This window comes from Taurulus bubalis (genome assembly GCF_910589615.1).
Source record: "Taurulus bubalis genome assembly, chromosome: 3".
Classification (NCBI taxonomy): Eukaryota; Metazoa; Chordata; class Actinopteri; order Perciformes; family Cottidae; genus Taurulus; species Taurulus bubalis.
The window spans coordinates 20,397,009-20,413,514 of record NC_136591.1 but is presented as its reverse complement, the minus strand read 5'-3'; the positions used below and the strand labels follow the sequence as shown (position 1 = coordinate 20,413,514).

At 46.9% G+C, this 16,506-nt stretch overlaps 1 protein-coding gene across 2 annotated transcripts in view; it reads left to right on the top strand.

Annotated features, from left to right (window-relative positions):
- Nucleotides 1-16,506, top strand: part of runx2b (RUNX family transcription factor 2b) — a gene marked incomplete at its 5' end in the record, with an annotated part of 36,915 nt that overhangs the window by 7,210 nt on the left and 13,199 nt on the right. For both annotated transcript variants that reach the window (XM_079216375.1, XM_079216374.1), the window contains 3 exons: nucleotides 10,787-11,049; nucleotides 12,288-12,444; nucleotides 14,312-14,416. In XM_079216375.1, the coding sequence (XP_079072501.1) occupies nucleotides 10,787-11,049; nucleotides 12,288-12,444; nucleotides 14,312-14,416 (525 nt within the window). The remainder of the gene's footprint in view (nucleotides 1-10,786; nucleotides 11,050-12,287; nucleotides 12,445-14,311; nucleotides 14,417-16,506) is intronic.

Below are 16,506 nucleotides of genomic sequence, written 5' to 3'. Positions count from 1 at the left end.
ATCCCAGAGCTGTTCCAGTTTACACGCATCCCATGCGATGGAGCGGCTCAGCGTGATCAAAGTCTGTCTGCGTACATCACGTCGTCTGATCCGCACCCGGAGCCGGCTTCCAGTCTGGAGTTGAATCCTGTCACTCAACCAGACGGCCGCCCTATGTAGCTCATTTTGTTGTTGCAGTTAAAAGTAATTTTTCCGTCAACTGTTGCGCCTCGCTCATTCAATTTTCTGCCTTTTCCCCCAAAGGAAATAGGTCTCTCTCTCTTCTCTCTCTTCTCTCGCTTTTCTCTGTCTCTCTCTGTCTCTCTTTTGGGCAGAGACCAATAACAGGCGTTTTCCACTTCACGTCTCCTGATGCTGAATGAGCAAAGGAGGATCCCAGAGGAGCGGGAATATTTTATTAGAGTGATATTTTTTTGAAATTTCCTCATCTCCTCCTCCTCTTGTCTTTCTTCCTTTTTTCTCGTGATGGAATTTTTTAGGATGCTGCAACAATTGTACTGTTTACGTGTGTGTGAGTGTGTGTGTGTGTGTGTGTGTGTGTGTGTGTGTGTGTGTGTGTGTGTGTGTGTGTGTGTGTGTGTGTGCTCACGCACAGCAGAAGACAATTCAAAGTTAAATGACAGGCTGGGAGCACCGGTCCTTTGAATTGAATTGTTTTCCTTTTTTCTTCCTGCTCGGGAGGAGGATTGGTGAGAAGAAGAAGAAGAAGAAGAAGAAGAGAGAGGAGAAAAAAGAAAGACAAAGCCCGATTGGGACAGAAAGCGAGCAGTCTGGTCTCAGGAGAATTACTCTCGGCACAAACAGAAATAGCAGTCTTTTCTCTTTTTATTCTTTTTTTTGCTGACAAACACTTTTTAATGTGATGGGTGTTGTGTGTGTGTGTGTGTGTGTGTGTGTGTGTGTGTGTGTGTGTGTGTGTGTGTGTGTGTGTGTGTGTGTGTGTGTGTGTGTGTGTGTGTGTGTGAAGTTGAGCTCTTTTTGTTTTCTTATTTATGACAAACCTACCATTGCAGGAAAGAAAGGGCGGGGTGTGTGTGTGTGTGTGTGTGTGTGTATTGTAGCTTTTGATTTACTGTAGCTCAAAGGTGTAGGAGGAGAAGGAAGAATGAGGAATGTCAGAGTTCTTCTGCTTAATTGGAAGCACTGGTTTCTTAAAAAAAAGATGCGCATTAAAACGATACGTTCAGAAAATGTGTTGTCCAAAATGGTCTTTTCAGACAAACTTATCTTAAAAAAAATATCACTTTAACATGAATACGACATTGCACAAATCCACACACACGTGCGCACACAGCCGTGCAGAAACACACACGCCCAGCTTCCCTGCAGATGCAGCAGAAACAGTGGAGTTTGGTCTCTCCGGTAAACAAACAGTGAGAGGCTGCTGGGAGTCTTCACTGGGCCTCCAAATTATAATCCGGTTAACCAAAGTCTCAGAGCCGGCCCCCTTTTACTGCTGCACACACACACACGCACATGCATGTGTGCACATACGCACAGGACCTGTGCACATTAGAGGCCCGCTTTAAACGCACATATACAATCAGCTTCTAATGGGACCTTGTCTGCGCTACAGTTGAGCCAAGAGTAAAAGATTTTATAGACATAAGAGAAGCTGAGAGGGAAGCTGGCCCTCAGGGTCCATCATAAATATTACCCAATCATCAGGCTCACAGTGTGAGGCAATTACCAATGAAAAAGAATCCCTTGCAATGTGAACGCAGGTTTAATGTTTACAGCTTCTAACCTTATACCTTTGTTATCATTTTAAGGTTTTCTTTATTGGTAGAAGCTGCTTTGCTTTGCTTGGACTCCAGGATGTTCAGAGAGCTGTGTGGTTTTTTTCTTTTTAAAGCGTCAAATATTTTGTCTCCTTTTCCCAGAAAAGCTGCTGAAGGAGCCTTAGTTCGGGTGAAAGACTTTTTGTTTTTCAGCAGTTCGAATTGGAGTTTGGAGGTTGTTAGGAGCTTCTATAATTATTAGTAATACTTAACTTCACTCAATCAAAGCCAAACTGCGTACAGATACTCTGAACATATATAGCTATGTTATATATTAAATCAAATATAGCAAATATAGTTACGATAAGAAAATACAATTTTCTTTTTTTTGCAAAATATATTTATTTCTTTTTCTTTTCTGTGCACTAACATAAACCAATATACCAGTAGCACATATATGCACTTATTATCTATGTTCCCAAGGGTTTTCTGTATATTATACCTTTTTAGATTATTCAAATAGGCCTTGTGGTTGAGGAGATATTCGGAATTTAGTATGGGTTTATTAACCATTCGGATTTTCGGAAAACAGGGCTTGATGCCATAAAGTTAATCGTCTGTAAATGAGTTCTGCAACTACCGGGGACAGTGTTCCGTCTCTCGATGGACACACACACACACACATAATAGTGATCTATGATGCCGTAAAATCCAGTTAAAACATTTTAAAGATGATCAGCTCTCGTGAAATTACCCTCCCAGCCGTAAATCTCGCGCCGCCAGAGCGGCAGCGTATTCCGAGCGGACGATTTAATTGTCAGCCCGAGACCGCATCCCAGCAGCCCCGGTGCCAAAGAAGGGGTTTTCTTTTTATTTCTTTATGCGTGTGACACTCCAATTCTCCGCTTTGCTATAATGCGACACCGCAGAGCAGATTGTGTTTGAAGGACAGCGTTTCGCAACGTAATTGACGTTCCCTCGATGCGTCTCCCCCTCGCTCGGGATCGGGACGCGAAGCCGGCGTCACCCGAGCCTCGTCAAGGAAAAAAAAGCCGTCCTGGAATAACCGGCGTGTGGTAACAACACAGGGTCAGAGGTCACAGAATCACACAATAGCCATTTATCTTGTGTGGTATCATGTTTTCTCCCCAACATTTTGTTTCCTTTCATTGAACCCGCTTTTCCAAAGATGACTGGAACTGATTTGGTCCGAGGACGTCTCGGGCTGGAAGCTATGAAAGTGAACTCCATCCACCCTTCCTTTCCTCCTTTCCTCCCCCCTCTACGCCCCCACCTTGTTGTGAGTCACTTCTGACCAGTGGCTTAATAGGCTCAGCGTAATTACAGGCTACGTTTTTTTCGGCATCTCTTAGTGTGCTGCATCAGCGGTGACACTCTCCACTTGATCCGTTAACTCCTTCAGAGCATCAGACGCCACACGTGAGGCCTCTCGAGATGTTCACGGGGGCCGAGGCCTTTTTTTCTCTCCCCGGGGCCGTTTCCACGTCTCAACGGTTTTGGAATCCGAGCCGGTATGTATGTATACGGCTCCAGGTTGCAGAGTTCATGCTCAGCGTTTTTTTTGGAGCGGCTCCCGAGCTGGACCATGATCAGGAAGAGATCAGCACACAAAGAAAAAAATTGTGGAGAGCGAGATCCAAACCCTGTTGAGCCCAGTGCCCAGCGCTGCTTTCATTTCCTGTTTATCTGATTGGCTGTTGTGTCAGCGCTTGACATGCTGACTGACAGTCTTGACTTTGATTACCCCACCCCACAGAAAGATGCAAAGCAATGCCAGGACTTTGGCTTTTTCGATTTGGGCTCACTGACCGTCAGTAATGTGCCCGATACCTCGTCTGTGGGGACGTTCCAAGCAAAACAGATAGTATATTTAACACATTTAAACGCTCCGGGACAAGGAAATGTATATGGTACATTTGAAGGCATGGGTTTACACCGTCTATGTTTATGTCTGTGTGCAATTGAGCGTTAATGGCAGACCCCCCCCCCCCCCCTCTCTCCTCCCCTTCCATCTGGCATCTCCTCTACGGCTCCTTCTATCAATTTGGACCCAGTGCACCTGGACATTCCTCCACCCTGCCTCCGTCCACGTGCATACATCCTTACCTCCTGTCTCCTTCCCCTCCCTCCCTGCCATCCTGTCTTTTTCTGCCCACCGGCCTCGAAAAACAGGAGCGGTGGGAACCGGGCGTGCAATAGCCGATAGGCCCCTCTGCGACTGCGAGTCTGGGCCGCCACACACTTCGCCTCTTGCCGCGCCGGTCACTCTATCTATCTCGCCGGGGCCTCCTTGCCTCACATAAATCATCCTCAGTCGCGCGAACCCGGACAGGAGGGGGGAACAGAGAGAAATCTGCCCCTTTTATAAATCTGGTATTAGTTTTACCTCGCATAATGAACACGGGGGCTAAACGGTCCTGGATACATGAGAACAGCATGTCTTGCAGATGTACTATAAATATTTTGATACTAGCCGGCTAGTTTGCAGAGGGGAAGTAGACCAGTGAAATACACAGAGGAAGGGGAAAGTGTAAAGTGGAATGTTGGCCTAGCCCGAGTGTCTGTATTGTCTTTAGCACCTACAGAGGGTCTCGGTCCAAGAAAAACGCTCTTTACAGGGTTCCTGTTCCCAGCCCGTGGTCCGGTACTACTCATGGATACGCTGCGTTTCCTCCAAGCCAATCCTTCAAAAACAGGTCTCCGAGGAAGAGGGAAGGCGGGTCATTGTTTGATTAATAGCACGATCAGACCTGATGGAGTGATAGATGCTGTGAGGGGGGAAACCAGCGCGCCTCTGGGAGACTCCGGGACCGAGACTGGGAAAAGGTCAGATGGAGGAAAAGGGTTTGATTGGTGGAGCTGCTGAATTAAAGCGAAGGGCTAATAATAGCGGCGCGAATGACACAACGGCTGCAATGTAGAGCCAAATGTGCCTGATCACTTAACAGATATTTTGTTGCAGCTATGTAAAGACAAACTGTAACACACACACACACACACACACACACACACACACACACACACACACACACACACACACACACACACACACACACACACTCACAGGCAAAAGTGGAAAAACTGAACTCCCAATTCTTTTTTTTTGTGGCATATGTCTGGCCTCAACCCCGGGCGCTGTCACTCCGGCCCCATCAAAGAGCCACATATCCACCCACACACAGCAAACCCCACTCCACGCTCTCGCACTGTTTGTAGTGCTGTGACAGCAGGTGGCGTGTGACACGTCAACATCTGAGGGTTCCCCGGGCGGACGGGGGGGAAAGAGTCCTCCCCGTCGCTCCGTGCCCCAGTGGCTCAGATCTCTCATTGGGACTCTTTAATGGCAGCCTTCGTCACATATTACTGCTTTATTTTCTCCTCTCCGTCTTCCAGCCCACAGAAGTTCCTTTTTTTGTTCCTATTTTTAAGTACAAGTGATCTCAATTAGGGACCTCCATGAAGGCAGTAGGCGGCAGACAGTCCAGTGCAATAAGAGCAGAGAGGAAATTGTCTTTATACCCCTCCCTCCCTCCTTCTCCCTCCTCCTCTACCCTCCTGCCACAAGCAGGGAGCAGCCGCCCCCCCCCGTGTCTCCATCTCTTTCCAGGCTGCTCTCTGCCATGTTCAGGACCGGAGAGAAATATCAGACGAACTCTTTCTGTATCACACTTTTCTCAACACAAATGTTGTAGCGGTCACACACACACACACACACACACACACACACACACACACACACACACACACACACACACACACACACACACACACACACACACACACACACACGCACGCACCACAGAACGTGCCGTCCTCGCCCGAACGGTTCACGGTGATGTCACGGGCTCGGTGACAAACAGTCATTAAGGGCTTAGCTCTGATCCGGGATCAGTGCGTGAATGTGAGTCGCTGAGGTCGGGTGGATGAGGTCACGAGGAGTAAAGTTTCTGCCCATCGTCATCCTCCTTCTGACGGCTCGCCGGTTCACTAATCGACCGCTTGGTTGGCCGCCTACCAGCCCGAGTCCAGCTAAGTGGGCGACTAAGCTTTGTGGCCCCCGTTTCTCTGCTCTCTCTCTCTCTCTCTCTCTCTCTCTCTCTCTCTCGGTCGGTTGGGTTGACGGGCTAATAGACGGGATCGTTGGCCGCTCTGCTGCCGACGAGCCTGGTGGGCTCGCTGATTGGTTAGCTGGCAGGCCGGTTGCTCTGGCGGCCCCCGCCAAACATGGAAACATCCCGTTAGAGCCGAAAAAGCCTGGGCCTCGTCACTGCCCTCCTCTAGAACGCTATAATTAAGTGTCTTGAAAAATGCACCACTGTGAAATGGAGCCTTTATCCCGAGTCTTAAGTGGCTGTACTTTTCCTCATGAGCGATGAGAGTATTATGCTCTTGTGAAGAGGAGAAGGACGGAGGAAGAGCGTCGCTCTCTTGTGTTTTTATTACACAGTCAAATACATGGTCGTCGTCAAATTAAAAAAGTGCACGCACGAACCCATCAAGCTGGGCGTGTCTGTTCCGCCAGACTATTATGCACTTTTTTCTTCTTTTTAAGCTCTTGTTTGTCCTCCTTTCCAAATGAGGTGTCGATAGTGAGGTCAGATGGACCTCTTTGAGTGTGTGTTTGTTTGTGTGTCCGCGTGTGTCAAACAGCCAGAGAGATGTGAAGATGTTGACGGATGCTTTAGTTTGCTGACACCACTAAAGGCGGTGTGTGTGTGTGTGTGTGTGTGTGTGTGTGTGTGTATGTGTGTGTGTGTGTGTGTGTGCGTCCATGTTAGCGGTTCACACAGCCTCCGTCACTCCAAGTGGGCTCCAGAACAGAAACTTTTCCTCCGCACGCTTGATATCGCGACAGGAAAAATCAAGCCAGAGAGAGTGTGTGTCAGCCGAGTTTGATTTTTATTGGAAACAAATCATTGAAACTGAGCGGCAGAAACACAATATTACCATAAATCATGAAAAGAAAACGCTCATCCTGCTTACTGCGCTGCACTGTGGTTCGTCACTGTTAGAGACTTCTCCTACTGTGCAACGACTACGAGCCAGTGTAACACAGTAGATGAATAATACCAGAGCTGAGAGAGACGAGCCAGCTGTGCACCAGGCGAGCGAGCAGCCGCGTTGAATGAGCGGATTTATGCTTGATTCATTACTACACCATATTACGTTGGTTAACACTAAAAGTGCAATACTTTAATCAGGAGTTTAACTTCTGGACGGTGAGACGGTGGAAGTGAGTATTTTTTCCCCCCTTAATTTGAACGGCGGTATTCTGGCACGTTAACGCCTTCTCTGGTTTTTTCCAGACACAGATCTCCAAAAACTCAAAAAGAGGTCGCCCCGCGCCTCTGAATGACATCGCGTCAGACAGCAGGCCTCGCCGCGCGAATGCGAAGGCCGTATCCTGTCGGGAGCTGGAAGACAGATGCTGGACGTGCAGCGGAGAGGCAAAGCGGAGTCAGATGGGACAAACACTCTTTGATGAGCCGAGCTTGTCAGGGTTTAAGTCACGACTGCAGCAGAAGTGGAGGGGGCGTTTGGGGGCCTGGGTTCAGGCTGGGAAAATCAAGAAGGCTCTTCCTGCTGCTGTCTCTGATGGGACAATAACAGGGTGCAGAAAATCCCAAATTTAAGACTGATCAGTTGGCCTGGAAAACGAGTGAGGAACTGGCATGTGACATTCGTAGTGTCTATTATGAAGAAATAAAAAAATTGAACTTCAGTTCAAATTTCAGTCAAAATAAACGTGAAAACACATACGCATTATTTATAATTAGGCTGATTAAATTGATGGCATGAAATTGACTCGGGGGGTTGTTTTTCTTTCTTCCCCCCCGACATTTCCTAAATTCAATTCCACTACAACGTTAAGGATGTTTTCCACATTATGCCAAATGTATTCAGCGGTGAAAAGAAATGATATTATCGGAGCTGAAACTCAACTCTGTCGGAATAAACGGGCTCCACGGTTTCTGCAAGGCCATGTTTATCACTCTAACAGATTTAATTACCACTATTCACATTTATCCACCCATGAATAGTTAGTTGATCGTTCAGAATGTTGGACAATGTGAACCATATTTCTGGTGTTTGGGGCACACGGAGGGGAAGTGTAACTCAATCACTCTTTTTTTTTCTTCTTCTTTTTCTCTCCCCTTCCCCGTCCACATGACGAGGTGCCAGATGCATGTCAATGCTTTCAGACTTTATATATGTCCCTCCCACATCTTCTCACACACACACACACACACACACACACACACAGACACACACACACACACACACACACACACAGTTGCTAACAGACATGCATGTGCACAACCACGTACATACATTCTTATGAAACACAAGAAGTCAAGTTATTTCAAGTTGCTCACAGTCCTCAGGCTTCGGGCTGTTTTTTTTCTCTCAACACAGAAAGACTTATAAGACTTTGTCCAAACTTAACGGCATAAAAACAAGCTGCAAAAAGCCCTAACGGGACCCAAATAACCTGACAGCTGTGCCTCCTTTGGTCTCTTTTATTTTGACTCAGGCCCGGAGTATCAAAGGCCTTTGTCTTAAAGACTCTCTGCAATAAAAAGCCTGTGTTGGAAGCGACGGAAGAAAGGAACACGGAGTGGCAAATACACATGCTGCTGTGTGATGTGGCACACAGAAAAAGAGTGCGCTGGGAGACTGATGGGTGATCACGGCCGAGGGTGGGGCGGGCTGATGGGAGCCGGCTGAGATACGAAGCCTCACAGAGGGTGGATGATGCCCTCTACAGTAGACACAGGGAGGGCAGGCCTTCTGAGTCCTTCAGGGCATAATCCACACTCAAATATGACACATTTTAACCATAAAATAAAAGCAGGACATTATTTGTAATTTATATTTATATATATTTTTGCTTACAATGGGAAGTTGTAATTATGTGAAGTTGTCAAGGTGCCATTCCTGTTTTTGTTTTATTAAGATTTAATCCAAAATATGTGGCTTTTTTTGTGGGTCCTTGGTTTAGAAAATATGTAGTTTGCAAGTGAAATATTTTTGCATTAATAATTTTGCTGTGGTGGAATTAAAAACAGTAATAACACACTGGGAAAGTCTTGCATTGAAAATATAATATATATATATATATATATTTTAAATACTTAAGTACTCATGAAGCACTCATTAAGTACTCATGAAGCTTCTTTGAGGGTTATATTATATGTGTTGCTATTGAAGTATTCTTAATGATACTTACTGTTGAGGAACCGCTCATTAAAACTACCTGCTGGGTGGTTTAATCTAAAGCAATGGATTACTTTTTTTTATCAATATGTAAAAAAAAATATTTGCAAAGTAACTGTGAAATAAATGGTGTAAAAAAAAGAAACATATTTCTTTCTGAAATGTAGTGGACGTTGCACACCGGAATACTAGAGTAAAGTACAAGTGCCTCAAATTAAGAGTAGCGCTAGAGTAAATGTAATTTCCACCACTGTCATTTTGAAATATGCCTTTGAATGGTCACGCGCTGGGTAGTTTACGTGTCATTGTAAATATCAGATTGTGAAATTAAAATGTTACACAGCGGACTCTCTCCAAAGAGCCTTCGCTTTCGAAGAGACGGCCACATGGCTGGATGAACTATATACATTGGGGCGCGCGCGTGTGTAGCAGAATACCTGTACACCTGCACAACAGCTCTCCCCTGCGACCGACTGAAACTCTACTCCCTGACTCACCGTTCTCCGGTGACTCACTCGCTCCTCTCTACCTTACGGAGTGTAACTCTCCTCTCACCCGGTGCTCGCCTCTCCGAAACGCACCTTTCCCGTGCCGCATGTCGCCGGGACTTTTAGTGGCAACACTGTGACAACTTGTTGCACCGACGGCGCGTTGCCGACTGAAAAAAAAAACCGTGCCTGGAGTTGCAAGCGCGCGGACGGAGAGGTAACATGTGGGTATGTACAGCGGTCGGTGTGTGGCACTATTTATCAGAGAGTAACGACAGAGCAAGATTAAGGCGTGAAGCGGAGGCCCGCGTGGTGTTTCATCAGGTAGAGAGAGGCTGTACTGAGACCTGTCCGGTCGCCGGTGTATAGATGTGATAGATCACGGCAGAGGGAATGGATCTGACTCCAGACACCACGTGTTGGAGTCGCATCAGCGCAATAATTGCTGCGCGCGCGAGCTATATAAACCACAAAGAGCCTGAGCCCGGGAAACCCCGGCCTCCAAACGCTAACCACATTCACGGCTTCAGAAACGGGATTCTATTTTCCGCCTCCTTCTCTCACCGGCGAAGATTTTCTTCTTTTTTTCCTTCATTTTTCGACTTCATCAACCGTTTTTTTTTTAAGCCTATTGACTAAACCTGTCGAGCGACTTTACAGAAAAAGTGCACAATTTGCAGGCGGCGCGGGGTTTTACATTTTGCTGTTGAGTATTGTTAAAGCGTATTCCTTTGACTTTGATAACTTGTGTGTGCGCGTGTGCGTGTGTTTGTGTACATCGCCTGCGGGCGCTCAGAGATCCTTTCAGTTTGGCACAAAGACTTCAATGACGCACCTGGACCAGCGCTTTGACTTTGCACTAAAGGAAGACAGACAAAAACTTCTTTTAACATCTGGGTCCACCGATTTTTTTTTTTTAATCGTTTAGCCCCATTACGCACTCGGACATTTATTTGATGTTATTTATATCCTCACACGAGCGTTATGGCGCATGGACGCTTTCCTCGAGAAGTTTAAAAGAAGAAAAAAAAGAAGGGGGCTTGTCATTTTTTAACATCATCACGTTTTCAAGGGTTGTTTTTCTCTTTGCCCGGAAAAGTATGTTTTTTTTTTGTCGTTTTGAAGGTGCCCACTAAAAGTGTGTAGTGGATAGGCTTTTTGAAACGCTCACGAAGTCCCATTTTCCGTTGGCACGCGCGCTAAAGTTCCGCGAGCAGCGGCGCACACTGCCGAGTTCTCCCCGAGCGAGGAAAGAAAGAAAGACAGAAAGAACGAGAGGAGCTGGAGAGCCTGCGGTGCCTTTTATATTCAACGCTGTTGTGATGCGCATTCCCGTAGATCCCAGCGCCAGTCGGAGGTTCAGTCCGCCGTCCAACAGCCTCCAGCCGGTCCCGGGCAAGATGAACGACGTGAGCTCCCCCGCCGGGCAGCCGGACGCGGCGGCAGCGGTGTCGAGGCTGCGGCCCCACGAGAACCGCAGCATGGCCGAGATCATCGCCGACCACCCGGCCGAGCTGGTCCGGACCGACAGCCCCAACTTCCTCTGCTCGGTACTGCCCTCCCACTGGCGGTGCAACAAGACGCTCCCGGTCGCCTTCAAGGTGAGTCCCGGCTCAGTGATGGGCTTAGCATTATGCCACGAAAATGATTTTAGAAAGGAGGGAATGCATGATATATATTTAAAGAAACAAATTAATGTAATACTGTTACCGATCATTTGTTGTTTTCATCCCCCTTCAACTTTTTTTGGAATGATCTGTTTACATCGTTTAAGCATGAATCATGTGATTGTTTTAAATATATTTTCTCAAACAAAATATATTTAAAAAAAAGAATTACAAAATACTAAAGCATGAAGGAAACATGGTGTTTAAAGGGCCAGAAATGGAAAATAGAAGGAAAGGAATCACATGTTCATATTGTTTCGCTTCTCTTTTCATTTTGTAAACAAACAAAAAATATTTTTTGTATGTATTAATAATCAGTTAATGTAGTATTCCATAATCATCATGGCTCACTTAAACCGCCTCCCATTGAATAATTACACAATCAAAGCTTTGTTCCCGTAGTGATTAATACATCATTATAAGGCTATTATTTTATTTTTTTAAATGACTAAAACTTTGTTTATATACTTGTTATACTTATAATGCTATAACCACATCAAGGCCTGTTATAACCTTCATTAATAATTATACTAAAGTACTGTCATTGGTCTTCACACGTTGATGTTGATGCAGAGACTGAGTCAGGCCTCCTCCTCTGTCTTTTTTATTTTTTTTGAAACTCTGACAATTTTTTTGCTCCCATGATAATTTTACAGGAAAAGGCCAAATTAATTACTTGACAGATATTATTTACAGGACAGGATCAAAGACACATCACAGTGGAAAATGTGTAGCTGTTGCCTTGGATCCAAATCAAATGTGACACATTTTTAAATATATGTGATATTTAACTGCTTTTATTATGGCGTCTCTGTAATTATTGCTGCTCTGTGGGCCTCCTCGCGCTCTTTTATCTGCATCCAGGAATCTAAATGATAACACGAGGCCTCGCCGCCTTTTGATTTTAAAGACTGCACTTGAGAAATGAATTGAGGCAGAATTAAATCCATTCATCAACCTGATGCGACTGGAGACGGTATGGTGTAAAACATTAGCTCGGTGAATTATTTGAACTGTTTGACTTATTTTGAGCTTTTAAACTGAAGCAAATATATTTAGTTTTTTTCTGGAATCAGCTTCCTGATTTACTTTCACCATCAACAGAGAAAGAGAATAAGACCTGAGTAGCTGAATTTCTGATCTTTGACCTTTGTGCCCCACTCCCCCCACAGGTTGTGGCCCTGGGAGACATAACCGACGGGACTGTCGTCACCGTTATGGCGGGCAACGACGAGAACTACTCCGCTGAGCTGCGGAACGCCTCGGGCGTGATGAAGAACCAGGTGGCGCGCTTCAACGACCTTCGCTTTGTGGGCCGCAGTGGCAGAGGTGAGCCCCGAAAACACTATGACGACTCAGCGGGGGCCGTTACTTCCAGCGGAGTGGATTAGTGGTCACATCCCCCCCCCCACCGTGTCAACCACATGATGATCTCTAACTCCGGGCTCAAATCCCACCGCCCATCTCTTAATGTGGGAGCGGTGAACCGTGTAACTTTAAAACAAGGTTTTTTAATCTTTTAACACAGGTGAGACAGACAATCTTCTGTTTCCTGCTTGCGAGCTTTGTTTTTTTAGTTGAAGAAGCAAAACTTTGGACAAAGATATGATGCATGTTCAGTATCCGCTGCATAAAACAGCGTTGATCCCATAACAACATGTCCTTTATTGTGTTATTTATCCTCCTCTCCTTGTTCACCTGACATGACCCAGCTCAGTTCAGGCTCATAAACATGTTGGGTGGTGCTGCAGCCGCACAGCTGATCCCTCTGTACATACCCTCAGGCAGAGGTAGAGGCGCACTCCAATCGTGTCCAATCGCATGCTCTGAATAATTGGCATCGCAAAAGGTGATTGTGAGCAATATTCACTGTCTTGCCAAATCGTCTGATTGCCTGCTTTTTGAGATCTGGCGCAGAGGACGTGCTCTCTCGCCCTCTCCAAACCTCGCTGGAAACGTTCCCTAAGAGACTTGTCTTTTTCTGCGTCGGTGACACAAGCTGTCAGCGGCGATTCGTCTTCTCCATTTCCTCCCCCCGCAGTAGCTGTCAATCAATCAGGGGAGGAGGCGGAGCCGGTCGGGAGAGGTCAGGGGTGACCGAGTACAGAAAGCGGAGTAGGCCGGGTGGAGGGACCTTGCGTGTGTGTCCCGCAGATGTGACACCAGAATCTAGTCACAGGAAGTGACATTGGATCCGGTGGGGGGGGGATCGGACTACAAGGTGTCTGAAATGAATACCCGCGAGCTGATAGGATGTCAGATAGCTAAAAGTCGTGCACACAGAGGAGGGCAGAGCCAACGGAGGTGGACAAGGAGTGACCGTCGCTACGGCACGATGACGGCGAGGAATGATGGGGGCGGGTCACTTTAGAGAGTCATCAGATGCCCCGTGATGTCATCATTAGAGTTAATAGTATAGGGCCTTGACACTAGGCCCAAATTAGATCCCAGGTAAACAGATGACAGCAGCGTTTGTGGGCCGGAAAAGCAGAGCGGCGACGCTTTTATCATAATTCATCTGCATGCACGTCAGCCAAGGTATGTGGAACACCTGTTGCATCTGTGCCCTGCTATCTCCCCCGCGACATCTCATCACCGGTTTGAAAGAAAGGCATGTTTACAAGGGAGCTGCTGTACTCTGCAGCATGCACAGGTTAGGGGGCTGCAGGAGGCCGGACAGCTGCTCCAATGAGTGGCTGCAGCAACCCCCCACGCACACACACACTTCCTGTTTCCTGTAGTCATGGCTACCTGATGCGTCTGCATACCTCAGACGTGAGCGGCGCTGCTGACTTGGCTGTTGCCCTCTGATTCATAACCGTTCCTCAAGTGTGCACATGGGAGCGAGTGCACACGCACTCAACCCCCCGAGGCAGCAACTGCTGGGGATTATCGGGAGAGGAAGTGACTATTAAAATGCCTCTCGCCCACTCACACTGCGTTAGACGAGGAGAGAGAGCCGGGATAACAAGATACTGCATGGCTCCTCCAGTCAGGCTTCTCCAAAATAAACCCCAAAAAATAGACCCTCTCGAATAACCAATGTTGTCCGTCGTTAAAGCTTGTTAAAGGCGATTTTGCATGTGCTGTAACGTGATCACAACCACACTTGTGACTTAGGGATGGCTTAGCGATGAATGCAGGTCCTTGTGTGTGCGCATGGCATGTCATTTGATGTTGTTTGATGTCACCACAGGCAAGAGCTTCACGCTGACAATCACGGTATTCACCAACCCGCCGCAAGTGGCCACTTACCACCGAGCCATAAAGGTCACCGTGGATGGACCACGTGAGCCCAGGAGTGAGTACAAAGGCACGCACATACAATACAGTGTGGGAATATGTTCACACACACACACAGCCAACAACATACTTCTTCCTTTAATTTGCCTTTAAACTGGTCCAGCGATTTAGTATTGTACTTTTCACGAGAAGCAATGAATCCCACATTTCCAGTTCAATCACACACTGCTACGACGTTACTCGGGTCCCTCCGGAGTCACAGAAGACATTTGACTGGGAACTATTTTCCCAGGCTTAGCGGTAAAATGATGAGTGACCCTAAACCTACAAAAATCAATGGACCGCCCCTTTAACTAAGCTGTGGGTGTGGTTGCACTTAGCCAATGGCAGAAAAATTCCCAGCTAAAAACGGCGACAGGGTATAAAAAGCAGTTAATTAACAAACAAACAAAAAAGTTTTAGTGTAAAAGGTTGCGATGGGGTTTAATTAGCAATCAACAGACGTTTAATTAAGGCGACATCTCAGAAAGCAGCCTCGAATGTGACGGTTTGAGAGAAAGAAATTAAAAAAGTGAGGCAGAATATCCCTGAGCGGGTACGCTGGGTAGCAGAACGCTAGCATCAGCTCATTTTAATGGGCCATATAAAAACAACTGAGGAGGGGGAAAAAAAACTTTACTATAGCCGTCAGTGCCAACTGGTCTGGCATGCAGCTGTTTCCCCAACCCTCCTCCCTATTCATAAAAAAGAAGAAAAAAAACATATTCTCATCTCATGGCGTCTCAATGAACAATATCACATCGCAAACAAACCCGCCTGCCCGACTGGCCCCGTCACACATGGCACCAGAGACACCGAGGAGCCGGCAGACAGTGGGATTAGCGCCACCATCAGTCTCTGTTGGAAGGAAAACCTGCCAAAATAAATGCCTCGAACGCTCCGACATTCAGCCACACACGCACCCCTGAAACAAAGACACATGCTTATCGTGGAGCACACACAATCACGCCCACTTTCTACCCCTCCGTCCCTCCTCGCTTTGAGCCATCTCGTTTGATCACAAGCATTTCCTGCGCATCTGTTGTCCCCCGTCAGATGACTTTCAAACAAGTAGTCGGTGGCGAGCAGATGGGAGTCGGAGCAGAGTTTGTTTAAGGGGGGGGAAAAAAACTCAGTTTGGTCTGAAGACGTGTGTCTAGAAAGTCTCGCCGGTCATATGTGAAGAGAGACCGGCTCATTAAGCCAGACGAAGGCGGTATTGCCTGACAATCCGGTGAGAGGAGTCTTGCAATTTAAAGAGACGTTACACTTTTGGGCCAATGTTCTTCCCTTTCTACTTGCGGTTATTACATTCTGCATGTTCTACCTTTCAGTCTCAGGACGGTAATTTAAGCAATAAAGAGTATGTCATCACACGTAACCCCTGAACTTCTTTACTTTGCTGTTAAGTGGTCAGAATTGTAGGGGCGGTGTAATTTACCCAGAAACTACAGCCAGAACACGTCTTCCTCTCAGGGGTCATTAAGCCGAGGTCGGAGGGTGGCAAAACACACATGTGCCCCCTCAACCGCACCGCCCCTCCTCAGGGGTTTTCAGCACGGAGAGAGCGGCTACGCAGCTGAGAGCGCCGGCTGTCTCCACGACTGCAGATTTCTATCTGTGAACGCTTCATTGACACATGGGGGGGCTTTTGTTGGCCATTACAGCTCTATTTTGTGTTAAATTATTGGGTAATTAGGGGGCCTGTGGTACACCGGGCCCCTCACAGGGAGGGGTCCGCTCGGAGACACACGGAGAAAGAACAGTTGGTCGTCTTAAGCCGGACACACACTGGCACTCTGTGGTCCTTCTCTGTGTGTTGTTTCTGGGTAATAAGCCGACAACAACGCTGGATTTGAACACGTAACTAGTCTTGAAAAGCTAAAGTTAGGGTCCGTTCTCAATGCTTTTTTTTAACGCTGTTGTTGGCTTCTTCCTCCCCTGTAATGGCTTGTCTGGTTGCGGGTGTCTCATTCAGGAGGACATTTTGTGTGTCGGCGTGTTTGATGAGCCTTATGGCAGCCATATGAGCCTTTCCTAAGGGGATGTCATTTCCCCAGCAGTTCCTCGTCTAATATCAGTGGGCGGATAAAGTAGGACCACCCGCGA